This window comes from Zeus faber (genome assembly GCF_960531495.2).
Source record: "Zeus faber genome assembly, chromosome: 7".
NCBI classification, from domain to species: Eukaryota; Metazoa; Chordata; class Actinopteri; order Zeiformes; family Zeidae; genus Zeus; species Zeus faber.
This window is the reverse complement of record NC_137203.1, coordinates 30,793,618-30,817,256: the sequence shown is the minus strand read 5'-3', so window position 1 is coordinate 30,817,256 and position 23,639 is coordinate 30,793,618. Positions and strand designations below refer to the sequence as shown.

Below are 23,639 nucleotides of genomic sequence, written 5' to 3'. Positions count from 1 at the left end.
GATGTTCAATAGAAAGCGGATAATTGAGTCTGTGTTCTTGTATATTTTGGATTATGTTGACATTATCTATAGACGTGCCTCCGCCTCCATTCATAATCCCCTAGATTCAGTTTCACTCCGCACTAAGATTTATTACCAGTGACAGTTATTCCACACATTGTTGCATCTTAACATGACAGGCATTGTTTTTTATTTATTTATTAAGCCCTAAATGGCAAATTACCACTATATATAACCTCATTATTAAATTGGTCCTACGGTCATTATTCTACTCGTTCAAATGATTGGCTAATGCTTGAAGTCCCGTGTGCAAACACTACATTTGGAAAAACTGCTTTTAGTTTCTGTGCTGCACACACTTTGAATAGTTTACAACACACATTGGAACTTGACACAGTTATACCTATGGGTCAATTAAGGTCCGTTCTGTGGTACTAATTTATTTCGGATGTCTTCTCGTCATCATTGTAAATGAGGGCATGCCCTCAATGATTTTCATGACTAAATAAAAGGTTGAATGAATAAATATATTGTGTATGTATATATGGATAGAGAGACACTACTCACAAAAAGTTAGGGATATTTGGCTTTGGAGTGAAATTGGAAAATGTAAAAAGTTCACGCTACAGTGATATATCATGAAAGTAGAGCATGTAAGCAGAAGCATTCCAAGAGAAGGTTTAACTGTGACATACAGTGGTTTGATACGGCGCACAACTTACTTATTCTAACTGACTTAAAGAAATTACACAATATGTCATGTCACAAAGAAAGTGTTAGATCCCCCCAACTTGAGATTTGCCAAGAATATTTTTGTACATAGTACATATAACCAAACAATTTCATTTGTTTCAAAACCCAAATAACATGAATTCCCCGACAGGCAGATTTTTAGCCACCACTGTCAATGCAATGATACTTCCATATGATTCGACAGTGAATCGAGGTCTTTATTATTTCCTCCTTACCGTCCCCTTGGGAAGATGTTGTCCGGTTACAGTCAACGCATAGGTGTCCCCCGTAATCCGCCTCTGAGACCAATACAAATGAAGGCGTAAAAGGTCTCCCGCCTTGCACCATAAATCGCATAAAACGTATTGAGTGTTGAGCGCTGCATAAGCACGTTAAACGTGCCCTGCAATCCGCCCCCTGCAGCTTGCACGGCCGGCGGTGTAATCCATATCCGGCAAGGTCAGAAAACACGGTGTGCTGAGGCGCCTGCGATCGACCCTCTCGTCATTAAACGCCACCGCACCTGTTCTCACATGAACAATTGGTGTCGATTTCCTGGCCGAGGGTAAGTCTGGGTTGTTTGTTTTTACGGGATCGTTGACTGATTCATTAAGACATTTTTGCAGACTTCATCTCCTTTTAAAGGCAACAATATACCATGTTGTGGTGGATGGGATGGCTTGTTAGCCAAACCAACGAGCATCAGGTGTGGCTACCAAGCCACCCCATACCCCCAACACCAGACTGAGGCCAGGAAGAATTCCTGGCCGAAGCCTAATTCCCCACCTCGCCACCAAGCAGAGAACAAAAGTGAAAATAAATGCTTCAAACAGACTCTGGCCAAGGGTTCCTATACCTTAAATAAATCAAACAAGACTCTGAAACATGGTTCCCATACCTTATACAAACAAATATCAAAAAAAATTAACAGGTCCCCTTCCAGAGGACCTGAGTTCCCCGGAGTGGCATGGTCGACCGGCCTCCTTCCACCATGGCGACTACAGGCTGCCCCCTCCATTCTGGAGCGTGGGGCCTCGGGCTGCTGCGCTGGCTGGTGACGGCGTGGCCAGACTTGGCTGCTGCGGAGGCTGCTTGGAGGTGTGGCCTGGCTGCTGGATGGTCCGATGATGTCTGCAGGGCGGAGAAGCTAGCCGCCAGCGGTTACCTGTGGTGGGTCCTCCGCCGGACCCCCCAGGTTCTGCTGCTGCCAGTCGGGAGAGGGTTGGTGCTGGGGCCGCCTGTTGGACCGCTGGTGGCTCCAGGGTGTCTTCGAGCGACCCCGCGGTGTCCCTTCCCTGTGCCAGAGAGTCCCTGCTCAGGTGCCAGTTTCGCCACCCAAGTGGCGTGTTCAGGGCCCTTCAGCACAGAGACACAGACTGGGGGGCGGGGGTCGTAAACACCAGTTTATTGTAGTGATGCGGCTCGGTGGAATTAGCCAGGAGCAGATGGAACATGTCATGACACAAGGCTCCTGAATGAGCGTGTGGATGGGGTTTTTAAACCTGATGCTTGTTAGCCCAACCAACGAGCATCAGGTGTAGCTACTCAAGCCATCCCATCCACCACACATTTACTTTTTAAACGTGCCCTAATTTCATTAGCTATCTGATAGCGGGTGACAGGGGAGAGTCCCTCCCTTCCACTCCCAGCTAGGTTCTCAGAGGGGCGAGATAGGTCGGGGCGTGTTTCAGGCAGGTTTATACAAAATGATGGAACAAAAAATGATTGGACATCATCTGCGACCTACATCACACCTGGGGCCATATTTCACTCACTTATTTTGGCGTGGTTCGTTTATTTTTTATTTTTTCATTTTGGAACTCAAAATGCCAAATTGACACATTAAGACCATCTGGGCATATAACATAAAAATCCACCTTTAATTTTTTGGAAGTTCGCCTTGAGTTGATTTTATATTTTTGGAATAAATTTTGCTACGAAAGGCCAACCGTAGTGGTGTCAACACGCTCCATGAGTTGTTGTGTATCCGCCGTGTCTACAGTCTAGCCTCTTGATGAACCCACAACAGGCACTGGGCAGTGATTGATCACAGAGAGGCCCTAATGCTTCCGCTGGCAGGAACGGGCCTCCATTAATCCACTGCCACTTATGGGAGACAATAACTGTCATTTTTATCTACTTAAGGACAGCAGACATCAGGAACAGGCAAACACCTCTGGACATAAATATTCACACTATTCAAATCAACAGCCTCCAGAGACTACTGTCAGGCCAGTCCACTTGTGTGAAATGAGGCCGCCTCCTGGGTCCAGAGCCCCTTTAAGGGGCCGTTTGTTTGCCCCGGCTGTTTGCACTGACTGAATCTTGAATCTTGAAAAGAAAGTCTGTTTACTTAATTGAAGTGCACGTTTTCTATCTATTTCCTATTTTGGATGTTGTCATCCAGGAACTTTCAGAATCAATGTCTCGTGACCTCATAAATGCTACAAATGAACAACAAATGAATCGAGTAAGATCAAGTTCAAGAGATTATTTGTCACATATATATACATACGGTCATACATACAGTATATGCAGTGAAATGTCATGACACCCAGTGATTATGCACAAAAAGCTCTATATACTAAAAATACTAAAATGTGCATAATTGACACAAGGTGCTCGTGTAGGTGGCCGCAAGGGGCGGCGCTACAATCACGATTCTGGGTTCTATAATTATATAATATAATTAGTTGTCTGTGTTGTATTAAGAGGTACTAAATAAAACAATACATAAAAAAAAAACCATATGTACAGTAATGCACACATCTATCTACATAAGCTAACACAACTTTGGAGAAACAAAACAAACATTTAAAAGTCATTATCAAAGGTCAAACCCCCACCCCCAAAGCCAAAAAATACATCAACATGTGACACCATCACTTGTCTGCTCGGTCAGATAAAATGCAAGCTGTTGTTCGGGGGCTTCAACAAAATTGAAAGTGTAAAGTACGCCTCTGCTTTCAAAACACAACACAACATATTGACTTCCTCACGCAGTGAAAAGCTACTCCGGAAAATTAACAAACCTCTGCCAGCCGCGGTAAATTTCACTGAAAAGTGCCGCGACTTCCTGCTGGAAGCGTCCGACCTGAATCCACACTATCCAAGAGGCCGTTATTTTTTGTCCATCAGCACTTTCCACGCGGCGGCCTAGTCACTGTTCACTCCGTCACAGATAATGCATTACTTTTTTATTAATTAGACAGGTTTCCTTTCCACCCTAACATCAGGACATTTTATTTCAAAATGTCTTGAGTCTTATTGGGGAATTTTGTTATCTGTAATTACACTCTAATACAATAACCAAATATGTATGTATGTATGTATGTATGTATGTATGTATGTATGTATGTATGTATGTATGTAGCTATCTATCTATCTATCTATCTATCTATCTATCTATCTATCTATCTATCTATCTATCTGTCTATCTATCTATCTATCTATCTATCTATCTATCTGTCTATCTATCTATCTATCTATCTATCTATCTATCTATCTATCTATCTATCTATCTATCTGTCTGTCTGTCTGTCTGTCTGTCTGTCTGTCTGTCTGTCTAGGTTTTTTAAGGGGGAAATACAAACAAACATGCAATATTTCTTTATTTTGCAAATTATGAGAATTTTGTAGCCAGTCTACTTTTAAAGTATATCTATATAAAGGATTGAGAGTTGTATTGAGTACAGGGTACTCTTCAGTTAATGACCAAGTTCTGCTCCTAGGACGTTAAGCGAGGAAGAAGAAGAAGAACCTTTAATCTTCACACAGCATGCCACTACAACACTGGGTCCTCTGCATTTCATCCATCCTGGCTTGTCCTTCCTCTTGGGGGGCAGTCAGGAGCAGTGGGGAGCACTCAGTGTAGTGAATACTGACAGACTGCGGGATCGAGACTGAGAACGGTGATGAGATGAAATGTATACAGTGTATATAGTATATATAGTATATATAGTGTATATACAGTGTGTATAGTATATGTAGTGTATATAGTATATATAGTTTATATAGTGCATGTAATAGTATAGTATATAGTATATAGTATATATAGTATATATAGTGTATATACAGTGTGTATAGTATATATAGTGTATATAGTATATATAGTTTATATAGTGCATGTAGTACATATAGTGTATATACAGTGTATATAGTATATATAGTGTATATGGTGTATATAGTGTATATAGTCTATATAGTATATATAGTGTATACAGAGCGTATATAGTAAATAAAGTGTACGTAATTTATATAGTGTATATAGTGTATATAGTATATATATAGTGTATCTACAGTGTATATAGTGTATAAAGTGTATATACAGTCGTATCTATTGTATATAGTGTATATAGAGTATATACTGATATATATACAGTATATAGTGTATATAGTATATAAAGGGTGATGCACGATGAGATCCTTGACGCCGTGCGCTATGTACAATATAGACTGGTCGGAGAGCTGGTCATAAGTCCGAAAGGTCGTTAAGTGAGGAGTAACTTTAAATGTATAATCGGACATTATATTAACGGGATGCTTCTTCACGTCTTTTTGTCATTGTTTGTACGATTTTGTTGTTGACCTTCTACTGGGATCTGTTTTTAATGCTGTTTGAGTTCTGAGAAAAGCGTTTTTTAAATAAAATGTATTATTATTATTATTATTATTATTACTGTTATTAGTAGTAGTGTTATTATTATGTCTTAATAATAAGGGAATTAATGAAACAACAAGCCACAAACAAGTTGCGCTGATTGAAAGTGAATAAAATACACTTAAATTGCTCACATTTTCAAATTGAATATCCCTCAGCCCAACACCCTGCAGGACATTACTCGACGCAGGGCTTGAGCTCCTTTTTTTTTTATTTTATTTTTTTTTACGGTTACTGCAGGACATTACTCGACGCAGGGCTTGAGCTCCTTTTTTTTTTATTTTATTTTTTTTTACGGTTACAGCTCCTTTTAACGGCGAGCCTTCAATCTATCTTAACCCCTCTCAATAAGCTAATCGTTCTAATGTGTGAAAATTGATTTCTACCTTCCTCGTGAGCATTTTTTTCAGTCACTTTCTCTCCTCGTTCCCCTCAGGGGAGGTGATTCACAGCGTTGTTGGCATTAAAATACCTGTGTTGTTGTGTTATTTTATCCACATAAATGATTGTATTTTCGCCCAAGATTACGATCCCAGAGGCGAGAGCTTTGCTGAAAAGTAACTGAAATCTCTGGTAAATAGCGTCAAGGAAGCAATTTTGGAATAAAATACAATGGTCTACACATTTTATTCCTCATCCAAAACTGTCTAAATTAAATAATTGTCTACTTATTTACCTAACAAATAGTGCCATTTGCACGCTTTACTTTGCTCATGCTGGAACTTACGCAGTTTCACACTTAACATACGCAGTTTCACTGTACTGTTAAATCTCATAATTGTTTCATATGAAATGTATGAATTATCATGTCATGATATGATCCGATTTCTTAACGCACATAACAAACATATCATATCATATTATATCACATAACATTATGAGCATTTATATTACTTTATTACTTATTTTATATGCATTTCTGAGCTGTTTATTATTTTTTTCCCCCTGAATGTATATATTGTGAATTGAGTCCCACTGTATTTCGTGTTCCCCACTGAGCTGCTGCAACACCTCAATTTCCCCTTTTGGAGATTCATACTTAATGGAGTACTATCTTATCTTATCTTATCTCTTATATAAGTTAATACATATCTATACTGTATGTTTTGAATATAACATAAATGTCATACAAAACATGTATAGGACACTAAACTATCGGATACCCACATATAATATGTAATGCTGCATGAATAGTGTAGGAAAACTGGCATTAGGATTGTGACGTACAGACCAACATTGTACAGTCATTTAGAAATCGTACATTTTACAATACAATTCCAAAAGACTTAGTTTCATACAGTACTGTGCAAAATATTTTGGCACCTTAGATGTTTCACAAAACCATTTGCCTCAGACGGTTATTTTATATCTTCTGTATTAGTGTGTCAATATGTCTGTAGCATGACAGCGACCCAGAACATTTACCAAAGTCCTACAGAACTATCTTCAGTGAAAAGAAGAACAAGGAGTCCTGCAACGGATGGTGTGGCCCCCACTGAGCCCTGATCTCAACATCATCCATTCAGTAGCAGCAGAAGCAATTGAGAGCTGAGCCTCAATTCACAGAAGAACTGTGGCAAGTTCTCCGAGAGACTTGGAACAACCTACCTGCCGAGTACCTTAAAAAACACCAATCAGTGCTGTTTTAAAGGCAAGGGGTAGTCACACCAAATATTGATTTGATTAAGGTTATTTGTGTTTATCACATTGTGTATGTCGTTAATTGCTAAATTAAAGCGATTCATGGCATTATTTTTGAAAGCGTCATCACTTTACAGCATTTTTTTCACAAGTGCCTAAAACTTTTGCACAGTACTGCCTATTTGTCTTTTTTTATAGATATTTTTCCTCTCTTTCCTACACCTCTTGCACACTTTTTATTTGTTTATTTCTTTCTGTGCTGCGACCACCTGGGATTAAATGTGGGAATTAAAAAATGTATCTTGAAATTGAAATTAAGTTTATTTGACCAGGTTTTCCCATTCATTTGTTCCGATTTGTTTTAACGTCTAAATTGTGGACATTATTCACAGCTTACTAAACAACTTACCCATCCCTCCAACTCTGGACATTTGTTCCCCATAATTCAGTGCAGTACGTTTTTGTTGATGAGACAAACAGTTGTGTAAACATCTCGATTTGCTGTTAAAAGGAGAAGAGAAGGTCAAACTGAACTAGAAGAGCTAGAAGTGCTTTCCCAGCCACTCGGACCGTGACCTGTGAAATCGCTCTCATATGAACTTAGTTTAGTGCTTTTATTTAGATTCAGTGAATGGAAGTTGCAAACTGTCATTCTGTTTCATGATCAGGGGGTCACTGTGACTTCCCATGTCCATTTCTGAGTTTATTTATTTTTATTATTGAGGATGCTCTTGTGACTTCTAACATGTTTTGGCCTTAACGTTACACTTTCAAAGTTTCAAAACAACATCTAAATAAGCTTATAATCCATGATGAGATCAAGGAAAGAAATCTAGGGTCATGGCCCTCCCTGCCTGTATTTGAATACAAAAAAAATCCAAAGCTTCACTTTAAATCATTTTAATGATACATATAAAACATTGCATAATGTAGGTTCCCTGCCAAATTGGTCTTAAATTGGCCTTACACCTCAGACTCATAGCACAGGGAGAGCTTGCTGTGCAGGGCTGGCGCCCCTCAGGAAAATTAACACAAAACAGGACGTTTCACACACACTTTTCTAAAGAGCCTCGTATCTATCTTTGTATTTGGAGAGCGTTTTTGTTGGGGTCCTTCAATTTAAGGCTGTCGGACCTGCTGGACATGTGCCATAGCTACGTCTGAATTCACTCTCACACCTTCTAGGGGGGGGTCTGAAGGGGTGGAGAAATGCTAGGAATGCTTTGCATCGCCTTGTGAATCCCTGCGACTCTACGTCCACGACACACACACACACACAAACACATTCATTTCTGTGGCCCAAAGGTTATCTGCTGGCTTCCTGCTTGGAAAGGTTCGTAAGGTGTAGCCGTCATTGTTTTTTTTTGTCATACATTAACTTGCTCTGAAGTAAGTATACAGTTATAGTTGCATGTCAGCGCCTTACTGTTAATTACAACATATTATTTGAGTATTGTTATTTGGTGATACTCCATAATCAGTAGGCTGTCGGCAAGGTATTTTTTTGAAAATTTTAATGCATTTAAAACTATTCAATAACACAGTGGTCCTCAATGTGTGATCAGGGACCCCTGGGGGTCCTTCGAGAGAGTCCACAGGGTCCCTAGTAAATTGATAAAAAAAAAACTTCTATCCTATTCTCTAAAAGACAGGTATGGAATTTTGGACTAACGATTGGGCTTTTGTCCAAATCGGGCTCCCAGAGGCAAAATTGTATCAAATAGAGTCCGTGGCCAAATGCGCATCAATTCAGTGTTTTTCCTCCTCAATGATTCTCAACCTTTTTCATATCACGATATGAAGAAGGTTGAGAATCACTGCAATATTTGAAGCAAAAGAGAAAAATATTGTGTGTATGGGGAGGGGGTTAATGAGGAACCTATAGGGCGAGTACCTGCGCTTCACCCTTCACAACAGCTCCACCTCAGGACATGTGGCCACTGCGTGTGTTTGATATCAACTCCAGCACCCCTCTCTTTTAGCACCTCCGCCGCTCCGCCATTAAACTACATTCCTCCCACCTCCGAAGCCCAAATATGTTCAGTCACACTAACCTGTTACCATTGGGCCCATTCATCAACGCTCCACTGTCCAAACATCAGAGGTGTTAGGGAGACGGCACGGCCAGAGCTGCTCTCTCTGGAAGGGTTCCAGCCAGTTCGCCTGGGAGGGACGGCGGCTCCGGGGCGGACATACCGTTTGCCGGGGTGCCGGGATGGGCTGGCAGTGGGAACGAGATTTAAAGCTGTTAATGCGTCCAGTCTGCAATGTGTCCAAATGTCTCTTTAAATATGGTGGATGTTTTTGAAGATTTGTTTGCTGTCAATGTCAGGTGCTTTCTCTGTGCATGCCCACTACAGCCATGTCAATGGACGGCGCTACTTCTCGTGCCATACTTCTTGTGGTTCTCCCCCCTCGACAGCACTGCCTCTAATAGCCGCCAAGCTTGCTTGGAGGGAAATGTGAGCGGCATCACTTTTAGATGGCGATAGTGGCATTATCACGGTTAAATTTGGCTTTCCTGCCCTGGTAAGCTGAAGTCTTCCCCGCAGCTCAGACCTGATGTCCAAAAGGAGACATCCAGTTTTGCCGAGGTTTAACAGGGGGAGCACACGTTGCTGGGCATTGGCCCAGGGAAGATCTGCGGATTTATCCTTAGTGACAGGTTTCACACGCCACTTGTGGGCCAGACCCCACAAATAACACGCAGGCGTCTTGTTTGCCATCATCCTCTAGTCCGTTTCAGATTACTGTCTGTCTCTTTGAAGTTGGGCTGATGGACACGCAGGCTTTTCCCCTGCTTCGCTGCCAGAAAATGATTGAGTCATCAGCAGTCCTAACTAACGCCACCCCAAATGCATATCTGTCTTCACCTATGAATAAGGAGTGTGTTAACTGGAAGGTCTGATCAGTAATCTGCCTCAAACCCATAGCTTCTCTACAGGAATTGAGTGATTTACAGCTGAAGGACTAAAGGGTCTCAAACTCTGGGGAATGACAAGTTCATCTCCAATAATAGGCTACGTACAAACCTCATCTTGTGGAAGTTTTGCCATTATTATAAATTGTCAAACAATTCTGAGTGCCACTCATAAAGTCCTCGCTCGTAGGACATAGTACATCATATTAAAGCGGTGGGACGTGGCTGTCTGCTAGGGTAGCCCTCGCCATGTGGGCTACCACACCAACGATGTGCATCAAGGGTGGCAGACGTGTATCCTGAACCTGCCGCCCTCACTCATTGAGCAGTTTCACTGAGGGCCTTCCTCGAGCTGCTGCGGGCCATTGAGCAATAAAAAGCCTGTAACAGAATACACATCCTAATCCAGCCCGGACAAACGCTGGCAGACCCAAATGCCTACGCCACACTACGCCCCAGTACTGTTCTCACGTTAGGGGGGGGCCACAACGACTTGGGCTCGTGGGACCGCCAGGCGTTGGAATGGACGTGGGAAGGCGGCGAGCACCAGTGAACGCACGCGCATCACTCGTATTTCATCGACAAGTGCGGATATGGTCTTTACTGCCGTGTTTATGAGGAAGTGATTGATTGACATCTCAGGTGGGTGGGGATGGTGGGTCACATCCCAGTTAGAGACTCAAGTGGAATGAGTGTGTTTGACCTCCAGGCTTAATGTTAATATTGAATAATGATCATAATAATAATAATATAAATGTAATGCCATATAATAATAATATAAGATGTGAAATATGATCCAGTATGCACATGCACACATGAAGTCCAGTTTGAGTTTGTTTTGTCTATGATGTAATACAGCTCCTATAGGCCAATTAAAAAGTGTGTGTGTGTGTGTGTGTGTGTGTGTTTGTGTGTGAGGGGGGGTTCCCTCACACAGACAGTAGGATAAAAACCACACCCTCTGCTGGGTGTCATACAGTGAAGTCCAAACGCATCTGAGGGGCAAATCAGCTCGGACTCTACAGGGAGCGGCAGAAGCTTGAGATTGTGGATCAGTCTCCAAGAAAATGATAACGGTTAAATGAAGTTAGTTTAACGACTACGGGAAAAAGATGGTTTATGGGCTTCAGCGTGCGTGTGTATAGGCCTAACACAACGTCTCGAAAGCCGACTTTATCCGTGCATAAACTCCATCATTGGTTGGCGATGGACAATTTCTTGGAGCCGTGCATCTCCGGAGACTTCACGCAGTATTCGCGCACATCCGGAGTGGCAGGGGTCAGACTCGGACCCCCGCTGTTCCCAACCGCTCCGTTAACTCCGCTCGGATCTTTCTCCGTGCCCGGTGCGCAAGGAAGCCTCACCTTGGGTCACGACGCGCCGCGACACCACCGCCGGGGGGCACCGGCGTTTGTCAACCGAGCAGCGGGCCCGCCGCCCGAGGACCCCAGGCCCAGCGAGAGACCGGAGGCGGGAGGAGCGGCGGAAGAAGATGACCCGAAAGTTCACCTGGAAGCCAGGGAGCTTTGGCGACAGTTCCACAAATATGGCACTGAAATGGTCATCACGAAATCAGGAAGGTAAATATGTAGGCCTGTTATTTTTTTTTTTTAAACAAAAAAAATGTCCTGCGTATTTAGAATGAAAAATACAAAAAAGAAAACCAATAGTACTATTAAAATCAATCAATCAATCAATAACAATTATTTGAAAAATAATGCAAAAAATATATTAATATACAGTGTATTTTTTTTTTTAGAAAATGTAACAACAAAAACAATAATATAAAAAAATAGCGTTATTGTGTCCTCTGCGCAGGCGCATGTTCCCTCCGTTCAGAGCAAGGTGCACCGGGCTGGACAGGAGAGCGAGATATATCCTCCTGATGGACGTCGTGGCAGCTGATGACTGCAGATACAAGTTCCACAACTGCCGCTGGATGGTGGCGGGGAAAGCGGACCCCGAGATGCCCAAACGCATGTACATCCACCCGGACAGTCCGGCCACCGGGGAGCAATGGATGTCCAAGGTGGTCAACTTCAACAAACTGAAACTCACCAACAACATATCCGACAAGCATGGCTTTGTAAGTTTAACCTTTCCCGTTTGACAGCTCTTTTTCTTCCATGAAAGGTTGTATATATATATACATATATATATATATATATATATATATATATATATATATATATATATATATATATATATATATATATATATATATATATGCCTACGTATATATATATTGATTAATAACAATACAAATAATAATAATAATAATAACAATAATAATAATAATAATAATAATAATAATCAATTAATTTATGATTGTTGATAGTCAATATATTAAAATATTTTTAACGATTCATTTCGATTAACATACTGTACATTAGAGAGCGAGAAAAAAATACCAATAGAAATGATTAACATTCATTCGTTTGATATACTTTTTTGGTCATTTATTATTATTAACTTTTGATTTTCAATTTCTCTAGACGATTCTCAACTCGATGCACAAATATCAACCGCGGTTCCACATCGTGAAGGCGAACGACATCCTGAAACTTCCTTACAGCACTTTTAAAAGCTTCCTTTTTTCTGAGACGGAATTTATCGCAGTGACAGCTTACCAAAACGATAAGGTATTGGAGAGGCCTTTTTCATAATGACTTCTAAGAGTTTCAAATGAATAACACCAGAATGCTTTCATTTAATCACTTACTGGGGTTTCAAATCAATCAACCATCAGGTTATCCAATTATTTTTCAGATAACACAGCTGAAAATAGATAACAATCCATTTGCAAAGGGATTCAGAGATACTGGCAATGGCAGGAGAGAAAAGAGGTAAGAGGCCCACTCATGAAAACTCTACAAAATGTGTAATTGTACATTTTTGAATATAGGCAACTGTGGTCGCTACGATTGATTGATCTGGCTTTTTTTATTGGTTGTATTTTTTACATTTTAATGAGAAAATGAATCGCATTTTTACACTCACTTAAAATGTATGATTATAGTTATAATTATTATAACTATAATAATAATAATTAAAAAATAATAATAAATAAAAATAATAAAAATAATATTATTGTTATTATTATTAGCAGTACAGCCTATTGCTTTTGTTTGGATTTTTATTATTTTTATTATTTTTTTTATTATTTTTATTATGTTTCTCCTTGGCATTTTTCCAGCTGGAAGTGTCTGGCACACAGCAACCGACAAACCCACGGACATGAATGAGGTGTCGTTGGATATGTTGCAGTTCAGACATTTTGTGGCCCAAGTTTGATCCACATCGATCTATATTTGGAGCAGGAATTAGTGGAAAAAAAAAACAATCTCCTGGAAGTAGCTTGTAGTAGAAATGATGGTGGAGCAGGGCGGGCTACGGTGGTGGAGCCGGCTGGGATGGTGGAGCCGGCTGGGGTGGTGGAGCGGGACACTTTGTGACATCATCCAATGAGCTGCAGTCTAGAATCCATTGGCATGTGTTGGTTGCTTTGTGTAAGATCTGCGCCGGGTTGAGATGAGAGGGAGCCGATGCTGTGTTCCATGGGAACTCAGAAAATTTGTTTGAACTGATGCTGCATTCCATGGGAACTCGGGAAATTGTAATTCGGCTCTATAGGAAGTGATGCTGCTTTTCATGGAACTATGAAAACTGTTATTCATGATTAACGCAACTAACCTGGACCTCGAGCATTGCTGCCTGCAGCTATATGTATTAGGCGTGCCACCCCATTGGGGTGGGAGCGCTTTAGCTATTGTTAATGAAAAACTGATGTCAGCAGTCTATGGATTTCGTGGATCCGACAAGATGAATAAAACGTGTATTCGGGGCAGTCCCGACATGCTGTCGTCCAAGTTCAATCCAGATCGATCTATTATTGTGCAATAATTTAGTAAAAAACTGTATTTTTATCATTGCCACAACGCGCACACATGCGCAAATAATGGCTTGCACAGGTCACACGACAGCATTGCAGTCTATTGATTGGTCAACCACCGGGTCCTCACCAAGATGGCGGCACATGTAAGATGTGACTGACGTCAGGCTTTCATGGATGTCATGGATCCCACGAACCCACAGACAAGCTGAAAAAAAGGTGTATTCTGGGCAGTTCCAACATGGCGTCGTTCGAATTTCATCCAGATTGGTTCAGTATTGTGGATGGAGTTTGTGATGAACAATCACTACCTCACCAAGATGGCGCCACCATGCACAGACGTATAAATCCTTGGGGCCATGTGAAAGTTGATGGAGTACACAGATATAAGATATATCGGAGGAGATAGCCAGGACACCAGACAGGGAGCATACAGTTTGTATGAGCATAACTACCAGACATTTTGACCAGCAACTTTCTAATTTATCGTGTTTTTTTTTAAATAAATGTTACCAGGCAAAAAACAGTAATTATCTTAGCCAAATATCAAGCAAGTGATATAGTGAGTTCTACAAAATAAAAACCCAATAACATCGCTGTCAGAATTGATAGACATTCCAGAGACACCAATGTATACAAACTTCCATAACTATAAATTACAGGTAACAATAACCATAAGCAATTACACAATACAAGGAACATGTATTTATTGTGTATGTGTTTTTAAATATTTTCATTATTCTTTGTTTTTGGTGTAGCCCACTACACGCAATTTATTTCATTGTATATCCTCTACAATTGAAGTCAGTTAAACCACTTACCTTAGTTTATTTACTTATAGGTTTATAAAATGCAATATTAATGTGAAGGCGGTTTTTTGTTGATTTGCAAAGCCCCATAAAATATTTGTGTTCCCCAAAATGGAATAATAATCGTGATAAATAATCGTGATCACAATATTGACTAAAATAATAGTGATTATCATTTTAGCCATAACCATGCAGCCCTACTTCAGAATGATAACCGTCGTTAGTTGCAGCGTAGGAAACCCACCCACACCCGCAAACACCGCCAGATCATAGAATTACACTGTAACAAGTCTGGAAAAAAGGAACTTCTGCAGTCACAAAACACACCGGAACAGAGAACCAACGCACACTCTTCCATTGAACTTTAACGAAGGGCCAACTACCCTGGACCCCGTGTATAGCTGCCTGCAGCTAGATTTTTATTATTATTATTATTATTATTAATAATAATGATAATAATAATTTATATTTTATACCAGAAAGGTCCCAGAGGATATGTTTGTGGTGAAAAAGTTTTGAACAAAATTAAGGAATCTCACATTGTTGACTATGACAGTTACTGGATTTGTTGCTGCTTGTGGTCACAATCACAACCTTAAGTTTTTCGCATCATACTATCACACTTGATCTTTGATAAGTTTGTGTACATCAGGCCTGTAAAGACATGGTAGCCAGTCCCCATGGATCATTTTTTTAAAGCAACGATTCATATATTAACCATTTCACCTTCTTGTTTTATTCAAGGAAACACCAGCATTCATCACAAAAGTCAAAGGAGGTGCGGATGGATGACATTGAAAATTCACCATTACAGTATTCTGATAACTCTAAATCTCCAGGTAAATGTTATTATTCTTTTGACTTTTGTTTCTGTTTTAAGTGTTATGACAATATATCGCTATTTCCTGTATGTCTGCATGTTGTGGTTGTTGTTGTTTTTGATATATATATATATATATATATATATAAATTAAAGATCCATACGAAAGTGAGAGTGACCAGGACAACCAAACCGGGGAAGACGTCGTGCGTAAAAGTCCAAACGAAACGTCCGAAGTTGCCATTATTACGCGCGACGGCGATAAGACTCCAGAAGCCTCAGTACGCACCGCGCGGGAAACTCGTCCAGAACAGCGCTGCGTCGTCAAAGTAACAACCGCGTCACCACGTCCTCTTACGCCAGAGGGCGCAAAGATACGTGGCGTCGTGGAGAGAGACTTCCTTCCCCGCAGCTATTTCTATCCGCCGGATTTACCAACCCACCTCGGTGACCTGAGCGTCGCCAACAGTCTTCTCCATCCTGCCACCGTTGGATGGCCCCATTCCCCCAACCTTCAACATCATGCTCTAATGAAGGTAGTTCTTTACGTTTAAAAAAATAAAAAAATAAATATTTATATATATATATATATTCCAATAGGAATATAATTGGTAATAAAAGTGCATTTTCAAGGATCTGTACTCGCCTAAGTATATTCAGTTTCAGAGACGTCGCACTCCAAAGAAAATATCGACACATTGAACCACATTCCCCACACAGCCTTTGCTTTAGCTTTGTTTTTCTGACAGAAACCAAATTGTGCAATGGCAATAACCGTTATTAATGCAATAGGCAAAGCACGTCAAATTAGCTCCACAACATACACTCACAGCCGAAAGCTGACGTCTCTGGTCACGGTGTGACGCCCCAACGATCACACACAACAATAAACAACACCTGAAATAACACCTAACTAACTAAGTAACTTCAATGATTAAGTGACCGAGGAAAGTTATAAATCGTTGTAAATTACTATGCCACCTCCTTATACTATTTTTTTTTTGTAAATTGTAATCAGGATGTGTATGATTATTATAGGCCATATATCAGGGCACTGGATATGACAAGTAATTTTACTCTGAATGCCTTTAGTACATTTAAGAGCACCTTCCTCCAATTAAAATTCACCCTGAAGCGAATCCAATAGAAAGTTGTTTAAGGCTGTAAGGCCTGTTAAATGGGCCAAATAATTATTATTACATTTTTTTCCTTTTCTTCGCATTGTGTTCAACAGGACCTGGTAGGCCTGTCTCGGTATGGTGGGTACCTCCTCTATCCGTATTCCACCTTCTACGCAGCACCCTTCGCAACCCAGTGTCTTCCAATGGGAGCTTGTGGAGATTTCAGAGCCCACCCGAGCCTTCAGGCCCGGCAGGACGCAGTACTGTCACTCCCGAAGCTGCCTCCCCCTCCACTGCTCTCACCGTGTGAGAGTTCTGATGGCGGTCAATGTCGAGGGTTGTTGCTGAGTTTGCCGAAATCGGGCGACAAGAATGCTTTAATTTGAAATGTGTTTGTGTCTGACTCTATGTGAACTGACCCAATAGATTAAAAGGTTCAACACTGTGCTGATTGATCCGTTTTTTTCTCTCTCTTATTAAGTGTTCTGTTCTGAACATCTTACAGGTACAATAGGTTTTTGGGTCACTCTTGATGCCGTATTATAGGCCTACTCAAAGATATATTTATTCGGACGGTTTTATACTGATATTAGTATATATTTTCAAATGTTTGATTGGTTAACTGTCCATTTTGTAACTGAGATTTTAACGCATGAATTGATGTGTCTTAGTTTATATCCCGTTTTGAATCCTACAGTATTATAAACACTTATCCTTTACAGTTGGATAAAAATATTCTTCCCGTTACGGATATTAATTTTAATTTGCCTAATCCATATAACGAATAAACCGATTATTCTAATATCCAAATTTTGTGTTATTTGGCAGTTAGGCGCTTGAACCCGATATGTTTATCTTAATAAACAGTGACCTAGAAACTCAAACACGATGTACAGTACGTATAGGATTTAGGTTCAGACCTTCTATTAAAATGTAATAAGTTCGATCACCAATCAAAATGAAACCATTTTCTTTTGGTGAATTGCAAAATAAACGTGTTATTATGGGTGATTCTCAGGCTATCGAAACAAATTCATGAATCAAATACAAAGTAAACAGATCATTGTCACGTATGTCTTGATTATTTCAAATTGAATCTCATTTATATTTTCTTCTGAGATGAATGTCAGATAAACACGTTAACATTAAAGAAATACCAAATAAATTGCTAGTCACTAAACATCGGATTCAATGAACGAATGTCCTAATGTTGCAGGGCCGATTAACCATTAACACCTGCCATAAATTATATACAATTATTAATATTGATTTTCTTATCGACAATTGATAGGCTTCTTCTTCTCAAGTCTGGTAACCACCAGAGCTCGTTTTTGTTTTTTATTTATAATAACAAATGTGACTATAAATCAGTACAGTCATCAGTACAGTCATCAGTACAGACATCAGTACAGTCATCAGTACAGGCATCAGTACAGTCACCAGTACAGTCACCAGTACAGTCATCAGTACAGTCACCAGTACAGTCACCAGTACAGGCATCAGTACAGTCACCAGTACAGTCATCAGTACAGTCACCAGTACAGGCATCAGTACAGTCATCAGTACAGGCATCAGTACAGTCATCAGTACAGGCATCAGTACAGTCATCAGTACAGGCATCAGTACAGTCACCAGTACAGGCATCAGTACAGTCACCAGTACAGTCACCAGTACAGGCATCAGTACAGTCATCAGTACAGTCATCAGTACAGTCATCAGTACAGGCATCAGTACAGGCATCAGTACAGTCACCACTAAGTGGCGCCCACAGACTGGAAACGAGGGCCGATACGTCATATTTCTGCGACAGAGCGTCGCCAAACGACTAAACCTCTCATGTAAACAGTCGCAGCGTCTAGCTAGTGCCGCGGTGAAATGCCCCGTTTAGAGTGGGCGTAAAGTTCTGACGATGGCGAGGATTTCCGTGAACTATATTCTGCTGTGCGGGCAATTCCTGTTGCTGCTGACAGTGTTGCTTTTGCAGTGTTTGGAAGGAATTCACTCCCAAAATTCGTCGACGGCGGAGACGCCGAACGCCACACCGGGACAGGTTGCTACGATAGTTCCGTTTAGCGAACAACCGCAAGAAAATGCGACTCGCCACGTAAATCCGCTGGATCGAGTGAATCACACCGAGCAATATGAATACAAACCTCCGTCTCCGGTCGTCCTCTGCAGCTATCTGTGAGTGTCTGTCTCTTGGAGAGTTTTAGGAGTTAGACATGCTAACAGCAACATATTCTAGCATTCGCTTGACTGACAGATCGACTGCACCCTCAAAGCATCGATTTTCAAATCAAATACATTTGTCTTTATACGCCAATCCCAGAATAGGAGTTATTGATACAAAGAGACCATTGTTTAATGTGAACATTCAGGAACATATTGCCATTCATAAAATGTAGATGACTTATATTTATGTTTATTTTATATTAATATTTGTTCAAATGTTTTTGTTACTTTTGTTTGTTTTTTACGTGTCCGAATAAAGTGTCATAATAATAAACTAGATGTGAAGAAACATGTAAAACAGCAAAAAAGAATCTGTATAATGTACCACTTTCAAATAAGAAAGAAAAAGTTAATTCATGTTTCATGGCTTAAAATTCTCAAGATGTCAGGCGGGTCAAAGGTGTTTTAGACAGTGAAAAAGCCTACCTTTATTTACTGTTGTACCGCCTTTAACAAATTCTGTCAAAAATCGAACAAACATTCTTTCAACTTCATAGACATACGTGAATAAACAAAGTAAATACTTACAAAATTTGTCACTTTACAAAATAAACTGTAAATGCATGCATCTCAATGTTTTTGTATTTCCATTTAAAAGCCATATTTGTCATTTATCCGTTTATAGCATATTGTCATTTCTTTCTTTTTTTTTAATTATTGTTATTACTTTTCGCAATGCCTATTTTTTATGTTAGCTGCTGTAACGCCTACATTTCTGAAAAAAGTATGTCTGTCTATCCATCCATCCTTCCTGCCACACGAAGGCCGGACGAGTTTGTGCACTGTCAAGATCCAGTGGACCACGCAGGCAACAACAGTGCCTGTTCGGAAATGGGTCATGGCTGTGTCGGAGTAGGTATCAACAAGACTGCTTTTTAAATGTCTTATAATGTGGAATGCATTAAAACAAAAGTGACTCACCAAATGCTTTTTACATTTTATTTTAGTGGGGCGGCCAGACTCGTAAAGAAGTGAACCATACAAAAGTCATGTGCACTGCACTAGACTACATAGAGTGTGCTGGACCCAGAGAGTTTTTCAGGGGAAATGTACCCTGCATCAAGTAAGTGGTGTCACGTGTAAGTGTATAAATAAGCAATAGGGGTTTGGTTTGTGATGTTCATGGCTGCTGCACTGCTTGGATGGGAAGAGCCAGCCATAGTTAGCTGTCTCATGGGATGGTAGTCATTAGGTCCAGTGATTGCCCTCCATAGCCCTCATGATGTTCACATATTCCGGGATGATAATGTACTAATACACACTGCTAAACAAATTCAAGAGTGGTTTTATAAACACCCAGGTGCATTCAACCTTTAGCAATTGACCATTGAACCTTGGGGGGGGGAAGTTCTGGAGTGTGGAATTCAGTAGATTTTTAGTTCATTCGTCCCTTCTTCTAGAAAAATGGTACAGTGTCCCACCACACACAGTTCAGGACTATATGACGTTCCAAGAATGAATACAGCTGTCCTGAAAGCAAAGGGCGGACCTATTCCTTATCAGGTCCTTGATATCAATTTGTATAGCTAGCTGTTTCCCTTATCTTGCCCACCCTCTGCAAATCATTAGATTAAGGTATGGGTGGGTGATAATTCAATATTATCCACTTGTTCTACCTTCAGTGGAACTTGTATGCATTTTGTAGTCTGCATTCTTAATTCACTCACAATATTGTCTGAAATATTTGAGGGAGTTTAATCTGAAAATAATGAAAGAAAGCAGCTTTGTTTGTTCAGTTGACCAACCGGAGCTGAGATCTCTGTTTATTAGACATAGATTTTGGCAGAGCGCGTTTATCAACAACTTTCGTCGCACAGCGCAGGAGACCCTAGAGGGCGCTGTTTATCCATTACAGATTGGGCCTCGACTGTGATGCGCCTGGGTAAGGTTCTTTTATAAAGGATTTTGAATATATGAATATAAATTACATTAATGCCACATTGAGAGGTCAGATTTGAAAATTGAAAGGGAATATAACAAAAACAAAGGACAGATAGTGATTTGTGCTTCATTTGATCAAGGGAAATAATTCAAAGATTGTTATGGCGAGGAGCAAATGCTGATGTCTAATTGGTCGCTTTCTCAATAATAGTTAAACATGAAGCAGTTTAGCAAATTGCAAAACAAGGGACTTGTTCGAGTTTAGCTTTATTAGGAAAAAATATATACTTGCAGCCTTTCGGTGAATACATGTTATTTTAAATAATTCATGTTCCAGTGAACTACAATGAGACTCCAGGTAACTAACTCCACTACTTCACCACTGGAGAGCAGTCTTGACAAATACAAGACGAGCATACAGGGGCTTGTTCGAGTTTGTTTGAGTTGAACTTTATTAGGAAACATATATACTTGCAACGTTTAAGTGAATACATGTTATTTTAAATAATTCATGTTCCATTGAACTACAATGAGACTGCGGGTAACTAACTCCAGTACTCCACCACCGGAGAGCAGTCTTGACAAGTACAAGACGATACCCCCCCCCCCCCTCCATATCTTGTGTCTTACTGCATCGTCATGTTTGGTTGTGTTTGGCTCTTCTGTATTTGTTTCATTCAAGTCCAATCTCGACGAAATTAGACTTGAAAACGTCAAAACTTAAACACAACATTATCATTCCCTTTTCATTTCGCCATCATTATTTAATTCTGGCTTTTTGCTCCCCCTCCAGACGTCAGACCAATTGGTTTTATTCAACAACTCCCCTCTCTTTTTCTTCTTCTTTTTTTGTTGTGTCGCATCGCACAGATACACAGGGCACTATTTTATCACCACCCTGCTGTACTCCTTCTTCCTGGGCTGCTTCGGTGTGGACCGCTTCTGCCTGGGCCATACCGGCACAGCCGTGGGTAAGCTGCTGACGCTCGGGGGCCTCGGCATCTGGTGGTTCGTCGACCTGATCCTGCTCATCACTGGCGGCCTGATGCCCAGCGACTACAGCAACTGGTGCACCTACTACTGAGAACTAAAAGACTCTCGAGGCTGTCCTTAGCGCTTTCTGTGTCAGCCGTTTTATAGGAAAAGATCATTAAAAGAAAAAAAAATCTCTCCCAGGGGGTTCGGTCGTAATCCCATCCTTAGGGAGGCCATTTGCACGCTTTGTCCACAGTGTTTACAGCACACCCACAGCAGCTGCCCAATAATCGTGCAATTACTTTTCATCCTCGCCAGCGCTGTACTGTACTATACTATACCCACTATGCCAAGTTCATAAAGGCTCCACCTGATATTCTACCGCGACACTTAATATATTTTAGGGATACGTGGAATTGGTCAAATTAAACGAACCCCTGATTGGTTTCGCACAGGGCGTCCAGCCGAACAAGAATTCGGCTGGACTGAATTTAAATAGCGATTACATAATTTGTCCTGTAATCGTGTCGAAAAATTATGTAATCGCCCGTGTGCAAGTTATTTCCTTAGGGAAATTTCCGGAAAAACAGTGAATACCTCGTCTTAAATTTACATTCACTCTGTGCTTTGCACCCGGGGTGTGCGTCAAACCTCGTCCTCGACCTATCGGTCAAGTTGGTCGGCTTTCATTTGTTATTAAATTGATATGGTGTGATATTTGTAACCTCACTGTACAGAGTCAAGTGCGTGACTTGATGTTGCGGTTTTCCAAAGGTTTCATCGGTCAAGAGGCCAAATTAAACCTATGAAAATGACGTTTTCAGCCATGTTTATATCACCCCATGTGTCAGGAGTGTTCCCCACATAGTTGTTCACGTTCACTACGTGCTGAACTCTTTTCCTGGCCTCGTCCACTCAATCTCATTTTGTTTCTGCTATGTAGCGTTCCACACAATGTCCATGGACAGATGCTTATTACTTCCGCCTGACTGGCCAATTCTAGTTCAGCTGAATTGTCCCCAAATAGGATGGAATTGACCCAAACGGATGCTGCACTGCGCCACGCTGTCGACGGCACTCTAGTAAAGAGTTGAAGTTCCAGGTGTAAAATGCTGTATATAAACCTTGTGACTGTACTTGTGAATTTGATATGTGCGTTATTTTTCATTCCTTACATGTAAGCGGCTATTTATTTGCCTTATAAGTTCAAGGTGTACGAAATTTGCAATACTTGTCTTCGAAGCGGATCCCTAAATGCCATGTAACGCATTGTTCTACTATTGTTCTATTAACAATTGTTCTATTGTTAGCCTGTCAAGCTTCTAGAGTTTGCTCCTTTAACTTTTCTTTGTCTCCTTTGATGAAAGTAATTATTTAAAGCCAGAATGCAAACTAAATTGTATACTTTGAACAGATTGTGCCCCGAAAACTGGAAAGAGCACCCGCACATTCAGACCTGCACAAAGATCCCTTTATTGCATAGATTGTGCCCATAAACTTTCTTCTTCCTTGTGGTTTTTAATTAAGTGGCATTATGTACCTCTTGGAGGGAAATGTCACTGTAAAAGCCCGGTGAGATGCAGACAGCCTCAACATGCATTTTTCACAGCACGCACTCCTCTTGATTCAACAAAAAAAAAAAGTGTGCCGCCGATTTGATTAATGGGCTTTGCTTCTTGTGTTGTAGCGGACTTGTCAATGGGAAAGGTTGTTGTCTCTACTCGGTTCTTCAAGATATCGATTTGAACTACAAGATAGAATTGATTGAGAACACCGGCCAGCTAGTTTCCACAGCACACCAGCGCAGATCCAACCGTCGGCCAAGAAAGGGAAACTGTGAACTCCCACACTGTATTATGCTTCTGTACATAGGGATAATTTTCTTCAATAAAAAAAAGTATAATTACGTCAATTGCACTTCTCTGAATATGTGATTAACTCGGTCCTCAGACCAAC

The 23,639-nt window shown here is 40.6% G+C and overlaps 2 protein-coding genes across 3 annotated transcripts; both read left to right on the top strand.

The window, feature by feature from the left end:
- Positions 1–11,159: 11,159 nt before the first annotated feature.
- Positions 11,160–12,803, top strand: tbx3b (T-box transcription factor 3b; the record flags this gene model as incomplete). Its single annotated transcript, XM_080004323.1, has 4 exons — positions 11,160–11,533; positions 11,772–12,039; positions 12,449–12,595; positions 12,723–12,803. The coding sequence occupies 4 exons, from the start codon at positions 11,160–11,162 to the stop codon at positions 12,801–12,803; spliced, it is 870 nt and encodes a 289-aa protein (XP_079860449.1).
- A 5,629-nt stretch (positions 12,804–18,432) lies between these two features.
- Positions 18,433–23,583, top strand: tm2d2 (TM2 domain containing 2). Of its 2 annotated transcripts, XR_013844241.1 has the most exons (5): positions 18,433–18,779; positions 19,592–19,679; positions 19,775–19,890; positions 21,579–22,785; positions 22,895–23,583. XR_013844241.1 is itself a non-coding variant. In XM_080003666.1 (4 exons), the coding sequence occupies exons 1-4, from the start codon at positions 18,505–18,507 to the stop codon at positions 21,790–21,792; spliced, it is 693 nt and encodes a 230-aa protein (XP_079859792.1). In that variant the 5' UTR covers positions 18,433–18,504; the 3' UTR covers positions 21,793–23,583. The 2 variants fall into 2 exon arrangements, 1 of the variants encoding a protein (XP_079859792.1); XM_080003666.1 differs by having other exon boundaries at positions 21,579–23,583.
- Positions 23,584–23,639: the final 56 nt, after the last annotated feature.

Excerpts from the sequence above, each read along its gene's own strand:
- tm2d2 (XM_080003666.1), top strand. The coding sequence starts at position 18,505 with ATGGCGAGGATTTCCGTGAACTATATTCTGCTGTGCGGGCAATTCCTG. Across the intron at positions 19,680-19,774 it reads TGGGTCATGGCTGTGTCGGA|TGGGGCGGCCAGACTCGTAA; the intron begins GTAGGTATCAAC and ends ATTTTATTTTAG. Across the intron at positions 19,891-21,578 it reads GGAAATGTACCCTGCATCAA|ATACACAGGGCACTATTTTA; the intron begins GTAAGTGGTGTC and ends CGCATCGCACAG.